The sequence below is a fragment of the Ceratina calcarata genome, unplaced genomic scaffold, assembly GCF_001652005.2.
Source record: "Ceratina calcarata isolate Rehan_Ccalc_2016 unplaced genomic scaffold, ASM165200v1 scaffold546.2, whole genome shotgun sequence".
Classification (NCBI taxonomy): Eukaryota; Metazoa; Arthropoda; class Insecta; order Hymenoptera; family Apidae; genus Ceratina; species Ceratina calcarata.
Window position 1 is genome coordinate 75,589 of NW_017176634.1, and position 16,619 is coordinate 92,207.

At 40.6% G+C, this 16,619-nt stretch overlaps 1 protein-coding gene across 1 annotated transcript in view; it reads left to right on the plus strand.

Moving 5' to 3' along the window:
* The window catches only part of LOC108628892 (tyrosine-protein kinase Drl), a 71,489-nt gene that overhangs the window by 13,753 nt on the left and 41,117 nt on the right, over positions 1–16,619 (plus strand). Inside the window, exon 2 of the mRNA XM_018031117.2 lies at positions 10,828–10,955. Coding sequence (XP_017886606.1) covers positions 10,828–10,955 — 128 coding nt within the window. The remainder of the gene's footprint in view (positions 1–10,827; positions 10,956–16,619) is intronic.

Consider the following 16,619-nt stretch of genomic DNA (forward strand, 5'->3'; position numbering starts at 1 on the left):
GCAGAGGTAAAAATCGACGACACAGGTATCGTCATCGTTATATCCAGCGCGCTAAAACGAAAATTCGGACGGGATACACGCTCGGCGATAATTATCGCTAATTACGTTCCGCGTGCGCCACTTTTAAGTCTCAACGAGGACCGCAATCAATCATTTTTGTATCCTTCTTCTGATAATGCGAGTCGTTAACAGTGCCTTTCCCCTCTTAACCAATCGATGAGTTTCTATCTATCGACGAGCTCCGTGCCTCTATTCCGCCTCGAATCGATCTCTCGCGCCCCGTTGTCGTCGCGTTGATTGTGTTCTACTACTTGCACTTACCATTCGTGTATGCATCTGGCTGGCACGCTGCGCCGTTCGAAGAGCAATCGAACAGATCCCATGGATGACGCTTGTAAAAGGGATGTTTAAACGAATTTCTCTGTTTTCTTCGTTTCCCCTATCGACGCTAGTTATTTGAACGGGACGCGTCGAGCCGTGCCAGACCGGGTTTAATGAATGTTTTCGTTGATACTTGGACGAGTGCGGAACCGACACTCGAACGGCTACGGACTTGAAAGCACGACGATGAGGATATGGAAACGATTCGAATCCGACCCTGAGGATTTGATTGCAATTCTTCTCTATTGATTGTGTTCTATCAATGTTCAAAGACATTCTCATTTAAACGAGAACTTCTTTATTGTTGAATTATGCTGTACGCGGAAACGATTCTCTGACCAACAATAGTTTTCAAAGTGCAGTGCAATGCAAGGGTAACAGTTAAGACTAGGAGGTACATTAGTATTTAGAGTTTTGATTGCCTTCAAGTCACAGGCCCAGGTAGTCTACTATCAGGTGCAATTCTTAATTGCATATAACTTAAGAATGTAACTTCCGATACGACTCTTCTATTCTATTTTTTATTTTATTTTTATTACCCCTTAAAATTTTTCTCACTACTATGCGATGTAAATAAACTGAGAATTTTTTATGAATTTTACAGCTGTCATTAGACCGCGGATTTTATATTATTATAGCGAAATTCAGTACATAAAAAACGTAAAAAATGCATAGCATGATGTTTAAAGGATTGGGGGACGTTCTTATTAAATCACATTTCTTAAACTGACACAAGTTTTATTTTGCATAAAAGTCCGTAGTCTAATTACGATAAACGATGCAGGATGCACATAATTTAGTAAAGAAATCGTAAATAAAATGAAGATACTTCGATTAAACCATTAATTGCTATATCCGATGAATTTTTTGGATTGGAGAAGGGGAGATCTCATTAACCCCAAGAGGTAATTGTTTCATTGCGGTGCACTCGTGATTCACAGTATGCGCACAACAATACCCAACTAAACATCTTAATAGGAACATGCGATTTGTTCCAATTAAAAATTAATTTGCAAGCTCGAAAATGTTTACTCCCTAATGAAATTCAAATGAAAATATAGGCGTTTACATAATGCGAAACACGATACAATTGTTCCATGAATGTTTGCCGCGGGTAAAATATCTTCATATTAAAAAGAAAGCATACTAAAATCCTGTTAAACTGATATCAGAATCGTGTAAAACTCATTCAAGATTTTATGTTTGTTCTATATAGCTTGCATTCATTTTTCGCACCACCAAGATCGTAATGTAATTAAAAGTCGAGTAGAAACTCGATTAATTTTCTCACCCTGTTCATCTGTTCTTATTGGTTTTCCCCTCCCGCATTTTACGCATGTTTACAAGCTGCCATTGTTTAAACAATAACCGATTGTCCGTGGCTATGAATGCGAGGCGAGGTTTTATGATACACCTGCGACTATGAGTAGGTGTAGAAGGGCACGGAAAAGCGCGACCCCGGCCGTAGCTTGGGCGTGCATTAAAGCTGGCTGCGAGCGATGAACGTGACTAATTGAGAAACTTGAGGGAAATGTTCCACAATACGGTGACTCCTTTGTAATAGGATTGCTTTCTGTCTCGTGCGTTACTGTTATTTAGCGGCGTTAATGTAAGGGAAAATTTCATAGCCGTTCTTGGCTACGCGAGAATCTTGTTATTTGTTGTACCCCGGGTGAATGGAGTTGAATTAAGGCCGGGTAATGTGTTTGCAGAGTGTTCCCGTGCGTCGCGGAAATTTCATGAAAACGATAATTCAACCAAGCTCCTCCGTGTCAAAGCTAAGACTTTAATTTTTTTGTTTCTGATAATGATATTTGTCTCGATATGTGAGATAAAAAGATTACATATTATCGTGATCAATTAAAATCATTGCTTCTTTATTAAATTTTTTCATACCTTCGAATTCAATATAGTGTCGGATGTGTTAATTTTATATTACGTACAACGCGACGGTTACTATTGTTCTTTCATTTACTCGAAAGTCGCGGCAGAATTTACCTCTTACTTACGGATAGAACAAAGTTTTCGTCCCGCGGGATCGGCTTTCAACGAACTTCGATCAAAAACATCCAAACACAAGGAAAGCCGGATGCGCTGCTAATTAAAAGCAGCGCGGAATAATTGAATATTAAGAATTCTGCTTGACAAACCGGTAAGCGACTGGGAGCGAGATGGGAAAGGGGTTCTGAGCGGAACGGTGAGCGGAGCAAAGGGAGATTCGTCGGAGCACGCGAAACGGGTTGTGACTGATTTTAATTAAAGACAAACATCTCTCTAACTCGACGACGCTCTTTTGCGGCCCACTCGGGGAAACAATGGCACTCTCTCTCCCTCTGCTCTTTTCCTCTCTCTCTCTCTCTCTTTCTCTCTTTTCCCCGCCGCTGCCCATTGTTCTTCGTACCACCGCGTTCGCCCGATTTCTCACGCCACTTCTTTTTTACTTTTTCCACAAACGATCCGACGTAACTGCAGCCCGTGCAACCCCTTCGAACGCGGAAGCGACAAGAAAACCGGGCCGTGGATGGAGACGGTCGGCAACGAAAAAGGAAGCCAATTTCGCGTGCGTGGAAGCGAGAGGGAGAGCCCGTGAGGGAGGCGAGACTCGCCGTCGGATGGGCGTAGATAATTTTCAGACCAAGTGCTCCGGGCTCTCGCTGGCGAGATAATTTGCGAAAAGTAACGCCAGCTTGCTAGAACGAGCTTCTGTCTCCGTTGCTCCGCTCGCTTCCGGCTCTCGCCCGGCTCTGTTCGACGTCGAGAGTGGATACAAGCTCCCAAATGGGCCACTTTCGGTAGTACACTCGACGTCAGAATAGACCGGTCGGCACAACCGTAAAAGTTTCAGGAGGATTATGAAAATATCATGCCGCGATTATGGTGGATTAAAGGAATTTCGGGAACGGGTACCGTCGGAATATTGAGTGTACGCGGCCAGGTGCCTCAGGGCTTACGATGAAACATCTCCTGGACCTCGAAACTACTTCCCAGAAATCTTTGACCGAGGGGTACTGCATATTATTAAATAAATGAAATGTCGAAAATGAAGAATCATTAATATCGGATTTTCATTTATTCTTTGACATTTTTATTCAAATCAGTTATTACACAAATCCTTTACAATGTAGTAGTGTTGTACATACACCATATAAATATTCTTGTACCAATCGTACTAAAATATTGAAAGACAAAATACAATTTGTTTATGAATGAATATGAAAATAAGAAAGAATATGTAATATGGCCAGCACGTACATTAAAGGAAAGTATCGAATTAAAAATTGCAAGTAACGCGCTGCTCGGTGAACGAAACGGAATGAACATTAATGAATAACGAATGAGAGAGGAAAAGGATGATAAACGGAGTGGTAAGAGATTAGCTGGTGATATTCTCCCTCGCTTCATCTATCTTCTTTATTGCAATTTCGACCAGTCAACGTGACGCCGTGTGAAGTACTCTAGGCGCCAGGTTACGACAAATGAGTATCCCAGAATTCCATTCGACGCTACGCCAAGAGGAACGCGAAAGCGTGAATCGCGTTGCGATTAATGGCTTGGATAAACTAAGCTGGCCGAGTAAGTTCAAACGTTCGTACGTAAATTACTAAAACTAATTTTTCTCATAACTGTTATCATCCTCGGTGTTCTGGCATTAATTATATTTGTCTCGATAATATTGATTGAGCGTCTTCGCGAAGTAGTGAATCTCAACTGATGGTATCGTCAAACGCGTTTGATCCCTCGCAGACGTGAAAACAGCATGAATCGGTGAATAAGTACTGCCCGTTGAAACTCGCTGGCTCGCCGGAAACGAAGTTGACAACGTTAACAAGATAGACAGGGGCAAACTCGTGCAGTTCCAGTGATTGCCGCGATAACGAAATTTTCTGGGATCGGCTGGAATGGAATTAACATCTACCTATCGATTACGCGCGACAACGGCGACGGGGAGTTTCGTTGACTCATGAAAATGTAACGGCAACGATTACGCGAACTCGCTGCCGATAGTTTTCCCGGAACTTTCCTCGGTCGTAACTAAATTTCATCGAATCAACGAAACTTTCGTATCGAACCCTACGCTGCTTGCCCGCGCCCACTCGCTCGTCGTCGAACGGAATCGAGAAATTCCGGGGTAAAAGTTTCGAGATCACCGTTCGCGGATCGCATAAATGACTGCGAACGAGGAGGAGAGAAGGGCTCTAAGTATACAGCAAATCTCCGAGAGTATCTCGACATCCCGATTGGTTACATTATATGGGGAATGAAATCGAACCCTGCAGACGTTTCACATAGCTTCGTTCAACAAGAAAGAATCATATTATTGTTAATATCCATTAAGGTCGTGACTGAAATATTGGATGAAAAGTGCATCTATCGTAAAACACGTTTATATACTACAGACATGTATTATACTACAGACGTTCCTTGAAATAAAAATGGAGCATACTATTGATGTATTATTCCATTAAATAGACTTGTACTACTGAAATGGAGGGAAGACAAAAGTGTTCAATATTTTAAAACAGGCGACTACTCGTTAAATCATATATTTCGTGTAACAATAATACATTTTTAAGCAAGCAATTCGTATAGAATTTATTAAACATAATTTAATAAATGGAGGTCGATTGCTATCAACTTTTCCGATGTACACACGAACAGGCAATCAAGGAAGAAGTGTGCGGCAAAGAAAACGGTTGTCCCTACTTACGAATGGATAAACAAAAAGGAACCTTCCGAACAGGAAACTGAGTTTACAGACGCGAGATTAATTCCGGTGGTTCACGGCGCCAGAACCCCTGTAGAGTTTTTCCACCCCTAACGTTCCTCAAGACGCTTCGAATTTCCGTCGCAATCGAGCGTGTCGCGCCGCGCTCCCCTATTGGCCAAGATATGTTTCCTAACAGGGATGTTGTGTCCTTAATGTGTTTACCTTGGCTCCTGACTCTGATTGAACCGCTTTTCCGCCCCTGCTGCTTTTCGAATACACGCCTAAATGCTCACTGTTTACCCGTCCCCCTGATTACTCCGCGTTTCCTGTGAAAACAGTAAAGCAAAATGAATTTTTTATCACGTATGGAATATTTATTCTGAACGTTTTTCAAAATTCAAGTGAACTCTCTGATATTGTGTAACTATTATGTCAAATGTCTGCTTTTATATACTTTACAAGTTACACCTGGAAGCACATGAATTTGTTTATTTAAAGTTTGTTCAAATGCAAAGAACGTATAGTAATTCCACCACAAATTCTCGAGCGGCATGTAACGCATAACCAATGATAAGAAGACATTCGGTTATACGAACCCGTTCGCAGGGCTGCATCAATCAGAATTGCTAATCCGAATTAAACGGTTCGCGTTACCTAGATGTAACTTTGAGAAATGCATCGGGATCGTCTTACTCGGGGGAGGGAGGGAGGTTGGTTTCAGCATACATTTAAGGTGGAGTCCGACCACTCCCTCAGACATTAGTAGTCCGCGGTGAGTGCCAAGCAGTGGCTGCCCGTTCATACGGCAGACATGATTTTCTACTTAGCACAAGCAGAAGAGGCAGTCATCGACGTCTCGCCGAGTGGAACCCATAACCCATCTTCCCGACCCTCTTTCCCATATGCAGGATCCACGGGTCCCGTGGGACGGGAACGGGGCAACCGTCTTTCCCGGATTTAGCTTTTTACCCATGATCTTCCGAATCAAATTGATAGATCGGTCCGTGACCCATTCGGGGTTCGATCAGTACGTACTTACACCCAACTCGCGTGAAATGATTTGATTGATCCAATCGGATGCTACCAAGAAACACGTCACGAAGAATAAATACGAAAATGATTTAACCCTCCAAGTCTTGCGCATACGTTTTCATTTACAACGACAAGTTTCGTATGATAGATGCGCTCTTGACATATACCCGTGAAAGATACAAATCCACGGATCTGCCGTAGAAATTGCCACAATCCGAGTAACTCGATGCAGACTTAACGTCCCTCGGCTGAGACCGTGTTCATTTGTTGTCCACGCGAGACCCTCGACGTCTTCGTGCAACCTAATCCACCTGAGTCGGGCCACCGCCGCGTCGCACGTTCCTCGAACGATCGCCCGAGATTTATCTTCTTGAAATATTTTCCCCGAGAGTCGCGTTCCACGACGCCTGGAACGGTGCCACTCACGCACTCACACGCTTTTTAACACCGACACCATCGTTTGCACGCGCTCACAACCCCGTCCCTGCATTTACGTGCGCAGCATTCCAGCAGGTACTTCCTGCCGGATAGCTGCCGCTGATAAACTGACGTGTAAATATGTCGACGATTTTGCATCGGACGTATCTCAAGGCGTGGCTACCAGTAGACCACCGTTTGAGGCTAAATTAAATTATAAAAGCTGGCCATCTCTCGTGCAGGCCCAGACTCGGAAACATGCACCCTGATAAGCTCCTCTTATGAGGTATCATTTGTCCAACGTTGTACTGTACTTCGTTGTGACGCTCACAGGACTGTGTCACATTTTTTAATAATAAAACTGGGCAATGTCTAAAACGTTCTTACATTATGCAAATTTAATTAAAATTTTTGGTGCAATCATGTAGATATTATTTATAATGTAATTTTTTCTATTTTTATAGATTAAGATTTTTCTATGCTTTATGAACACTCATTAAATTTGCTATGATAGATTAGGCCAGTAAGTCTGAAGTTTCACTTACGTCATTTCGTACAAGATATACATGTATGAATTGATGTTATCAATCAATATATAAGACGTCCGAGCATTAATTCGATTAGTTTGATGTTCTGCTTAATGTTCAACGAACTGTCGTTATCAGTTTCTGTACTTTCTGTTGATCTTTAGCTCGCAAAAGTCTCGGCACTGAGTAGAAAGTTACTTAATCTTCTTATTACGCTTACCCTCGACTATGCTCGACGCCGCCTTAACTTCGTATACTAATATTTCACCGTACGTACATATATTCGGGAAATGTAGCAGCAAATATTGGAAGCTGTGTTCTAAATTGGATTTGCTACAAGTTGTTTAATATATTCCGTATTAGATATTCTGCGGAAAATTGATTACTTCAATCCGATAATTTCCTGTTTCAATTAAATAAACTTTGTTCTTGAGTACCGACACATTTCAGGTATTTAATTTAAGCAAGTTTTACGATTTTTGAAGTAGTATTTTGTGTTTCACATTCACGAAAAAGTAATTAAGAAAATTATGAGAATATGTTAAAAATCGTTTATATAAGAATTCACTGACCTATAAATATTTAGAGAAAATATTTGATTCGATTCAATGAATTCAGTTTGTGCTACTTCTTTTTCGCTTGTTATATTGTTATGATCTGCAATAAACCGTGAGAAGTTATACGAGTTTATTCTAACAATAAGGCGAAGTTATTTGTTTGAATTCCGGTTTTCGAAATATTGATTGAGAAACTTTGCCGATCAACGTACCCCGTACAATATAACACAGGAAAGTAGGTCTCGACGCCTTAGGAGCTTCGGACATGGCGCAGTAGTAAATGTCCATCTAAAGTCAGACTCATTTCCCGAGTTCGAAAGATTTCGCGGAGGAGCTAAGATGTCGTTACTTACTTTCAGGTTTAAAAGTTAAAGAAGAAGTTGAAGATTGTGTCGTACGTTCTCCTGGAGTTTATTTCTGTCTCCCAAATGTGAAAGGCAGTTTCTAAGTTCTGAGTGAAATTAGTTTTCCTAGAAATAAGCTACCAATTTTGAAGTTTAAGCGAGAAGCTATAGTTTCCTTCATTTAAATTGTTTTATTACTGCTTAGTAATTTTAGTGAATCTAGTTTTATATTAAATCATTTACTCCTATATAAAGATTCTTTATAATCTTATAGAGAAGATTAAAAAACCTGTGGAAAATTAATTTAAAGTTATTAATTTAAGCAAGTTTTACGATTTTTGAAGTAGTATTTTGTGTTTCACATTCACGAAAAAGTAATTAAGAAAATTATGAGAATATGTTAAAAATCGTTTATATAAGAATTCACTGACCTATAAATATTTAGAGAAAATATTTGATTCGATTCAATGAATTCAGTTTGTGCTACTTCTTTTTCGCTTGTTATATTGTTATGATCTGCAATAAACCGTGAGAAGTTATACGAGTTTATTCTAACAATAAGGCGAAGTTATTTGTTTGAATTCCGGTTTTCGAAATATTGATTGAGAAACTTTGCCGATCAACGTACCCCGTACAATATAACACAGGAAAGTAGGTCTCGACGCCTTAGGAGCTTCGGACATGGCGCAGTAGTAAATGTCCATCTAAAGTCAGACTCATTTCCCGAGTTCGAAAGATTTCGCGGAGGAGCTAAGATGTCGTTACTTACTTTCAGGTTTAAAAGTTAAAGAAGAAGTTGAAGATTGTGTCGTACGTTCTCCTGGAGTTTATTTCTGTCTCCCAAATGTGAAAGGCAGTTTCTAAGTTCTGAGTGAAATTAGTTTTCCTAGAAATAAGCTACCAATTTTGAAGTTTAAGCGAGAAGCTATAGTTTCCTTCATTTAAATTGTTTTATTACTGCTTAGTAATTTTAGTGAATCTAGTTTTATATTAAATCATTTACTCCTATATAAAGATTCTTTATAATCTTATAGAGAAGATTAAAAAACCTGTGGAAAATTAATTTAAAGTTTAAACGCGATCTCATATTAATTAATATTTGGCGGCGGTAATTAACTTCAGCGTAACGTGGAATATTGAAAAAGTTTGAACCTTTAATTGAAATGATCAAGAATTACACTTAAATAACGAAATGAGCCATACATTGATTTTTATGTAAAAATAATTTTTATATCCTCTACGAAACGTATACATAAATATAAATGAATCGAACTATTCACGTTCACATGTTTGAAATTGCTATATTGCAAGGTTTGCCATAACACGACTTCTCCGCGATTTATATTCCTCAAAAAGACAGTTCATTCGCCACGTGTTCCTCAGAGAAACGCTTTTTCTTTCACCTCTTTCATCGAGATGCGCACGTGCATATTTTAGATTCAGAGTACCTATTTTCCATCCTTAAAGACATCTTATCGCGACGCTTGCTTTTTACTTCCACATGCACATACATACATTCATGAACGTACACCATACCCCAAGACTTCGGATTACCTAACGCTTTGCACTTTGAATATGTACAAATATTTTATATACATACACTCATCACCAAATCAGAATAGTCTGCATAAAATGGTATTAATTTACCACGAAGTGCATCATCCCTCTTTAAATATTATTAGCAAAGTTTCGTTAATCCGTTATTTGTTTGTGTGACTTACACGTGGTTCTATTTTTTACTAATAGAATTTTGAATTGAGAGCGATCCAACCGGATTTATTCCACTGAGACTTTTGAATCGTAGTGTATGTGCGAGGCAGAAGACGGGTTGTCGCAAATGTGATATCGAATTGCGTAGTCATACGTGAAGCCAGACGGATGACGCGTCGATCGCCCGAGGAAATTCAGATCGTCTTCGTGTAGCCGGGCCTGTCTACAAGATTTGCCCGCGAACGAGACGAGAAACGTGTGTGCCCGCGATCTGATCCTTCCCCGCGGAAGAATCTCGCGGAAGATTCCGTGATCCGGGCGGCGGAGGAGGAAATAAAAGCAGGGAATACAGAAAGAGAGAGGAAGGCCTCCGAGGTGGATTCGCGTTACGAAATCCGTCTGCGGAATACCCACGGTTATTTCGCGGTGTATACCCCCGAGATACGATGTTATCGCGCAGCAAACGTAGCGACAGTAATCGCCGGATAAGTTTCAGCCAGGAGGCAGGATTGTTAGCGAAGCGATAGTGTCGGGTCCTTGGACGATCCTAACATGCGCCAAGAGAGGATCCTGGCGCCGGCGTAGGATCGGGGATAAAACGAGACATAGATTAAATGTAACTCGGCGTTCCATGCGGATAATTAACGCCAGGAAACTGAAAATTGAGCCGCACAACTTTTGAATGGATTATTTACCCGTGTCGTGTAATTACACGTCGCGACGCGGCGCAGCGCCGCTGTGTTGGATTATAATTGGCCGGCTAGAGAAGTTGCTTCATTTGTTATAACTTCGCGGAAGAGCAATTTGTAATTCAAGTTTGGGAAGCGTGTTTCATAAATAGCATAAATCTTGAGCTTATAAAAAATTAAGCGTCTTTCTCAAGAGATTGAAATTAACTGTTTTAAAGCAGATGTACGTATGGGTTAGCTGCCCAGGGCTGTCCGGGGTCTTATTGTCAGACCGTCTACGTTAAAGAATATTCTGGTCAATGTCCCCGTCGCAAAGGGGAGAAGGTTACACGTGTCACGGTCTGATCGGTCGGCTCACGAAGACGGATAGAAGGGAAAATTTCACTCGGCCGTTCACTTCGCCTGTATTACCTTTTCCATAATTGATCAACCGATCGATAAACATTACTGTTTTGCTTCCAGGTCTCGATGCCGAGTTGTACTACGTTCGAGAAGGGGTGGTTAATACCTACGCGATGAACTTCGTCGTGCCTGTGGCCGCGAACATCGCGGACCTTGAATTCTCTTGGCAGAGTCTCGCTGGACATCCGGTGAGTCAAGGAATAAATGCACGTGTGTCAAATATTCAAATATTCTTTCTAAACTCTTTTTCATTTCGTTTAATGCGTAAAGTTTTCTATATTTTTTGCTTGCTGATAAAAAATCAGAGATTGAATCAATAATTTTCTAACATTAATGTAAAAATTAATTTAATTGTTAAATTATCAGCCAGTAGTTCTTTGAAATACAATAAACAGAAATTTTTTAAAAAACGGTAAAAGGAAATCTTGAGCTACATGGGAAACGGGTGTTCTTTCAAAACCACTCGCATGTATAATACGCTACTTTATTTTCTTCTGCTAATTAATCCGGAGCTAAATTTCCGGTTCCTTTTAAGGTAGAATATTTAGGTACACATAACCGGTGTAGACTCCGCACACCTTCAGCTTATTCATTACGATCTACGATCCCTTTACCTCTACCTCGGCTTGTATTTCCTAAAAGTGTACTATTCACTGCGGATGCAACTTGTAACTGGCGCATTCAGCAGTATAGTACTCCCCTGATAAATGCGCAAACAGCGGGACTCAAGCTAAAAACGCTACATTCTTTATACTTTGTCAACAACGTATAAACACACAAAACCATATCTTTATTTAGTCGCAAAATAGCGATGGTATGGAGTTAAGTCTTGCAGAGATTTGGGAAAATATGTAACAAACTAGGGTTTCGTACAACCACTAGAAGGATACTAAAATCACATTCATTTTCTGTTAACTAGAAACAGTGGTTCCTAAAAAATATTCTGTTTCATTCAAGAAAATGTCACAAGTATAATAAACAAATTTTGTGTTAGCAAAATGTATGGATATTCGATTCCGAATCATCAATATTATGCGTGTTCTTGAGATATTTCCAGTGGTAGGGACGGAACATGCATTTATTATAAAACTCTTTCATCGAGGAAGTATTGTATACGAGTTAGGAACTGTGCGACGATACACAGGAAAATGCTTGCATCGGCCATTAGTGAGGTGCAACAATGCGGAACAAAGTAAACACGTGACCCGACCGAAATGGTAGCTCACGGCATGCTCGTTTACGTGGCCGGGATCAGAGCGGGGCCGGGGGTGGAGGGTAGTAACGGACCGTCGCGATGCCTCACAGAGGGTGGTTCACGGGGGTCGAGTTTGTCGAGCGGAGGGGTTACAGGAAGGGCTGTATCAATACTCTATCAATATGAAATACAAACAGCCCGGTATTCGCGGCGGGAGAGAAAGGGTGGATGATATAAACCGTGCGGTTCGGTTTTGCGTTCCCTTCGGTCGCCAAGGAAACCGAACGAACGCGTCGCGTCCCACCGTCGAGGCTCTGCAAAATTGGAACAACGCCGAGGAAAACGCGAAAAGTCGCGGATCCATCTTCCGACCCTCCTTTCATCCCCACTTTCCTGCGTAACTGAATTGATGAAACCTATGACAGTCTTTTTCGTTCAAGTAAAATGACTCTTTCTTACAGCGTAGAAATACTGTGTCACTATTATAGATCTTATCTGATTCAAATGTATGTGTACATTTGTACTTAAATTACCTGCAATTATCTGGTAGAATTTTTAGAGAATATTTTATATCATTTCCTTTTATAGCAAATTATAATTGAATAGAGTTTCTATCAAAACTTTGTTCCTATTAATTTACGACGAGGCGCTATTCGACGTTATTACCGGACGTAATTGTTGGTTCAATGTCTTAAATGCCAAGCCCGCAACAAAGGACTTTGTTGATGAGGGATGAACAAGATGTTCTTGATAATTATTCTGAATTACATGGCTCGTGGAGTGACGGTGATCATCTAGCGAAATAGTGATTATCGTCCAACAATCTTATTCTCAACTACCATACTATTACGATGTACTTAATTAATTCTGTACTATGTGCTTAACTTGTAAATAAAAGTAGGATTTTATTTAGAGTACAATACGTCAAATACTAACGTACTATTTAGCAGCAAAAATGCATTTGCTCTAAACAACATTTCGGTGTAACGTCTTATCATGATGACAACAGCGTTGCATAGTAGAATTTGTTGAATTCACTCTCTGAAACTTCCTCGCAACGAAACGTCGATGAAGAGTGGCGTTACGTGTCGTTCTCAAGCAAAATTGCTCGGGTGCGTGTCGCTCGTCGTCGAAAGGGGTTATATATACGGGGCGAATACACGGCGGTTTTGGCGGCGCTTTATTGTCGCCGCGGGAACACCGCGGGACGATCCGCCTCATCCCGCGGGGAGCAGTTTCCATCCCTTCGTCTCGTTATCTCTTGGATTTCTCTGTAAGTTCGTTAACCGCGAAATCTCGCCGTTCTCACGGTCACGAAAACGCCGTTCCCGCCTTATCTTCTTCGCCCGAAGACAGTACCCGTGTCCCCTTTGCTTTCACCCGTGTAACTACGTATCCAGATAAGGAAAAATTGGTATTACCTCTATAGACCAATTCTCTTAATAGATGAATCCTAATTTCAGCTCGTAGGACTTTGTGGGACTTTCCTAATGAAAACGCCTGATTTCTATCTAATTACCTTTACTCATCCTTTTTCCATGATTATTGCCCATAAAATGCGTAGTAATTATATTACGTATATATGTATAAAAAAATATTAGGAGGGAATCGTAAGTATAAGTACTTTCCTATATAGCTTATTCGAATTCTCATAATAAAAGACTAAAACGGAAAACAGAACTTACTGAAAACAGATATGAGATAAAAGCTTCTCATCCTGCAAATGTAACCAAAAGAGAAAATAGAAGGCGGGAGAAAGAGAGAAAGAAAAATCCGGGAGACGATCACGAGCGATAATTTACATAGGAATTGCGCGGTACTATGGGATGGAAAATCCGATGGAATCCAAAATGCGATCATAGAAAATTGCTCGCTCGATGAAGCGAAACTTATTCGATCACCGCCAACGAAATGTTGCAAATTCGAGTCAAGATTTTCCGGTACAATGCGGACTTATCTCAATGTTTCAACATATTCATGGAAAATTGACCAATCTCAGTTACCTGCAACTGAACCGTTTACAAAATAATGCTTCTATATTCCCGAAGCAAAGTCGTGTCTAGGTCGAAACACTGTAACACAGTAAAAAAATAAATATATCGTTTATAATTCAGATACTACATAAATCATTATTCTTTCCTTTTATTTTTATAAACATAATTTTTATTATTCAATATAGAATTGGTATATTCAAGAAACATCAAATTGGGGAGGATGAATATGTATTTAAAAATTGTTAAATCTCAACTTCAGATGAACATTCATGATTTATCCAATATTCTGTCTCTCTAATTCTTTTCGTGAACAGGATTCTTGTTCGGAGTCCAGAGAACTGACTCATCGAATTATTTCGAGTCCCGTTTATCTCCGTTCTAGGATCAAACGAAAAGTCTCCGGGATTGCGCATCGCATCACCTAATCTGATCCGATCTGGAGCAGAAAAGTTCGATCGCGCCCTCGTGACTCACGACACTTTGTTTCTTTTATCTCTAGTGAACGATCAACCACGTGCACCGCGCAGCTCCGATTCGATGGCTTAGCTACGTCGATCCTTATCCGACATCGGTAAATGTACTTCTCGTTCGTTCGCTGCGGTTTCATCGTTGAAAACGCGATTAATAACGAGGCGACGTTCGCTGCTGATGCTTTCAGTTTCACCATGACCATGTGAAATGAAGTGTAAATGGGAATGGAAGTAGAGTGGAAATTATCACCGAAGATGCAAACCGTGTTTTATGCTTGATAAATTACCTGTCCTCTAGAAAATTGAGGAATAAGCAGAAAATGCGTGCAATGGGCGAAATGTAAAAAAGTATTACATTTATTTGCATAAAAATAATTGGATTATCCTGTGACCTTTAGTTAAAATAAAAGGAATAGGAAAAATAAGAAAAACAAGCTGACAAACAAATAAAAAGTGGGTCCGAATTTCATGCCACAGCACCCTCGATTAAGCATTTGATTCCTGGAACATCAAATCCCAGTCTCTCGCTTTTTATTCTCATCCATTTTTCCTGTCCTCCGGAAATCTGTTCATTTCTATTTTTTTGTTTTCGATTCACCGATTCGAACGAAAAGAAAGTTATTGGTTACCATGGACCGAGGCTATAGACTGGTACGAAGTTTCCAATTGGTGTGAGGCGACGGACACGGAATTGGGGATGATTTGTGAATCATCCACTTGTTAGGCGAAAGTTCGTCGCTACTTTTTCCCCCGAGCTAGGACTTCGAAGTGGGGTCCGCCACTCGCGTCGTCGGGACAAACGGTCCTAGAATTATGGGGAGTTCTCTCTCCATCTCTCTCTTCTCACTTGTTTCCATTACAGTTTTCACAGATTTCGAATATCCGTCGTTGATTGCTTTTCTTTACTTTCTCGGAAAGCAATTACGCTTTTTGCACTTAATCCTTTTCCGAAATCGTTCATTCTATAAATATCTAGTTTCTCCCCTTCCTTAGAATCTCGTTACTTCCCATTTAGTTTTTTCCTCAAATCGTCCTCATTTACCTTTCATTCCCGAGCTCACCATTCCTTTGTTTTTGTTTCACCATTAAATTGTTGATTCTTTTTCTGCTAGCTTAGTTCATTGTGCTCGTTTCTATCGTTTCAGTTCTAGTTTTCCGTCTCCCTTCGGGACCGGATAGCAATACGGGATTCGACGCAGGGGAGGGTTCGGTGCGGCCACCCCAGGGCGACAATTACTTGTAATACCGTCGGTCTCTCGGGACCGATGGGAACTCAATGGGACGCACTTTCGGTTGAAAAAAGGATATTACTGCCGCCTAGATCGACTCTACCCCATTGTCCGGAAGGGCGCGACCTGTCGCCCTTGTCTTATCGTTGTTTGACAGAACTGATCACCCACCAGAAGCCGTACTCGATTCGAATGCTCACTGTAATAAATTCACGCTTAATACGACCAGACGAAACCATTGTTACATAAGATAATTACACATATAATGATGCATGAAAAGTGAGGAATAAAATGTAATCACATCTTTGTACTAATGATTCATGGGGGGAAACGACTTATGGAATTAATTAATTTTATGATGTGAAATTTTCACAGATACTGAAACTGTTTACGCGATTTCTTGATGGAAATCACGTCTCCTCTGTTTAAACATCATTTGCACAGATGTATGTAGTAATCACGGCGTATTAATTACAAAGGGTGAGCGCAAAAATATAAAATCAATACTCACGAAATTCTTTCGTTACGAACAAATTCACCGCTATCAACGTTCCTCGTCTCTTTAATACTATTATCTTCATTAAATTGTTCCGTAAATTGGTAAATGTAAAACACAAAGTGACGTTACGAACGATTTAATTGAACACGTCTCGCATCGTTCCGCGACTAATTAAATCAACGGACGTTAAAGCCGAACGTTAATACCTCCCCCGGCGTATGTGAGTCGAGTCGAGCACCACGCTGGTATAATAAATTCAGGGACAACAAAATCATCAAGTCGCCATAAGTCATTGTCTGTGATGGGCCGTGTAAACCGTTGCGGGCAGATCGGTCCACTCGTGTCCCTCCCCCGCGTCCCCCGGTCTCATCGGACGTAACAGCGTTTCAAATCAAATTATACGAAACTAACAGCGAAAGGTTTCCCGCTGTTACAACAAACTTCATATAAAGTCCACTTGAATAC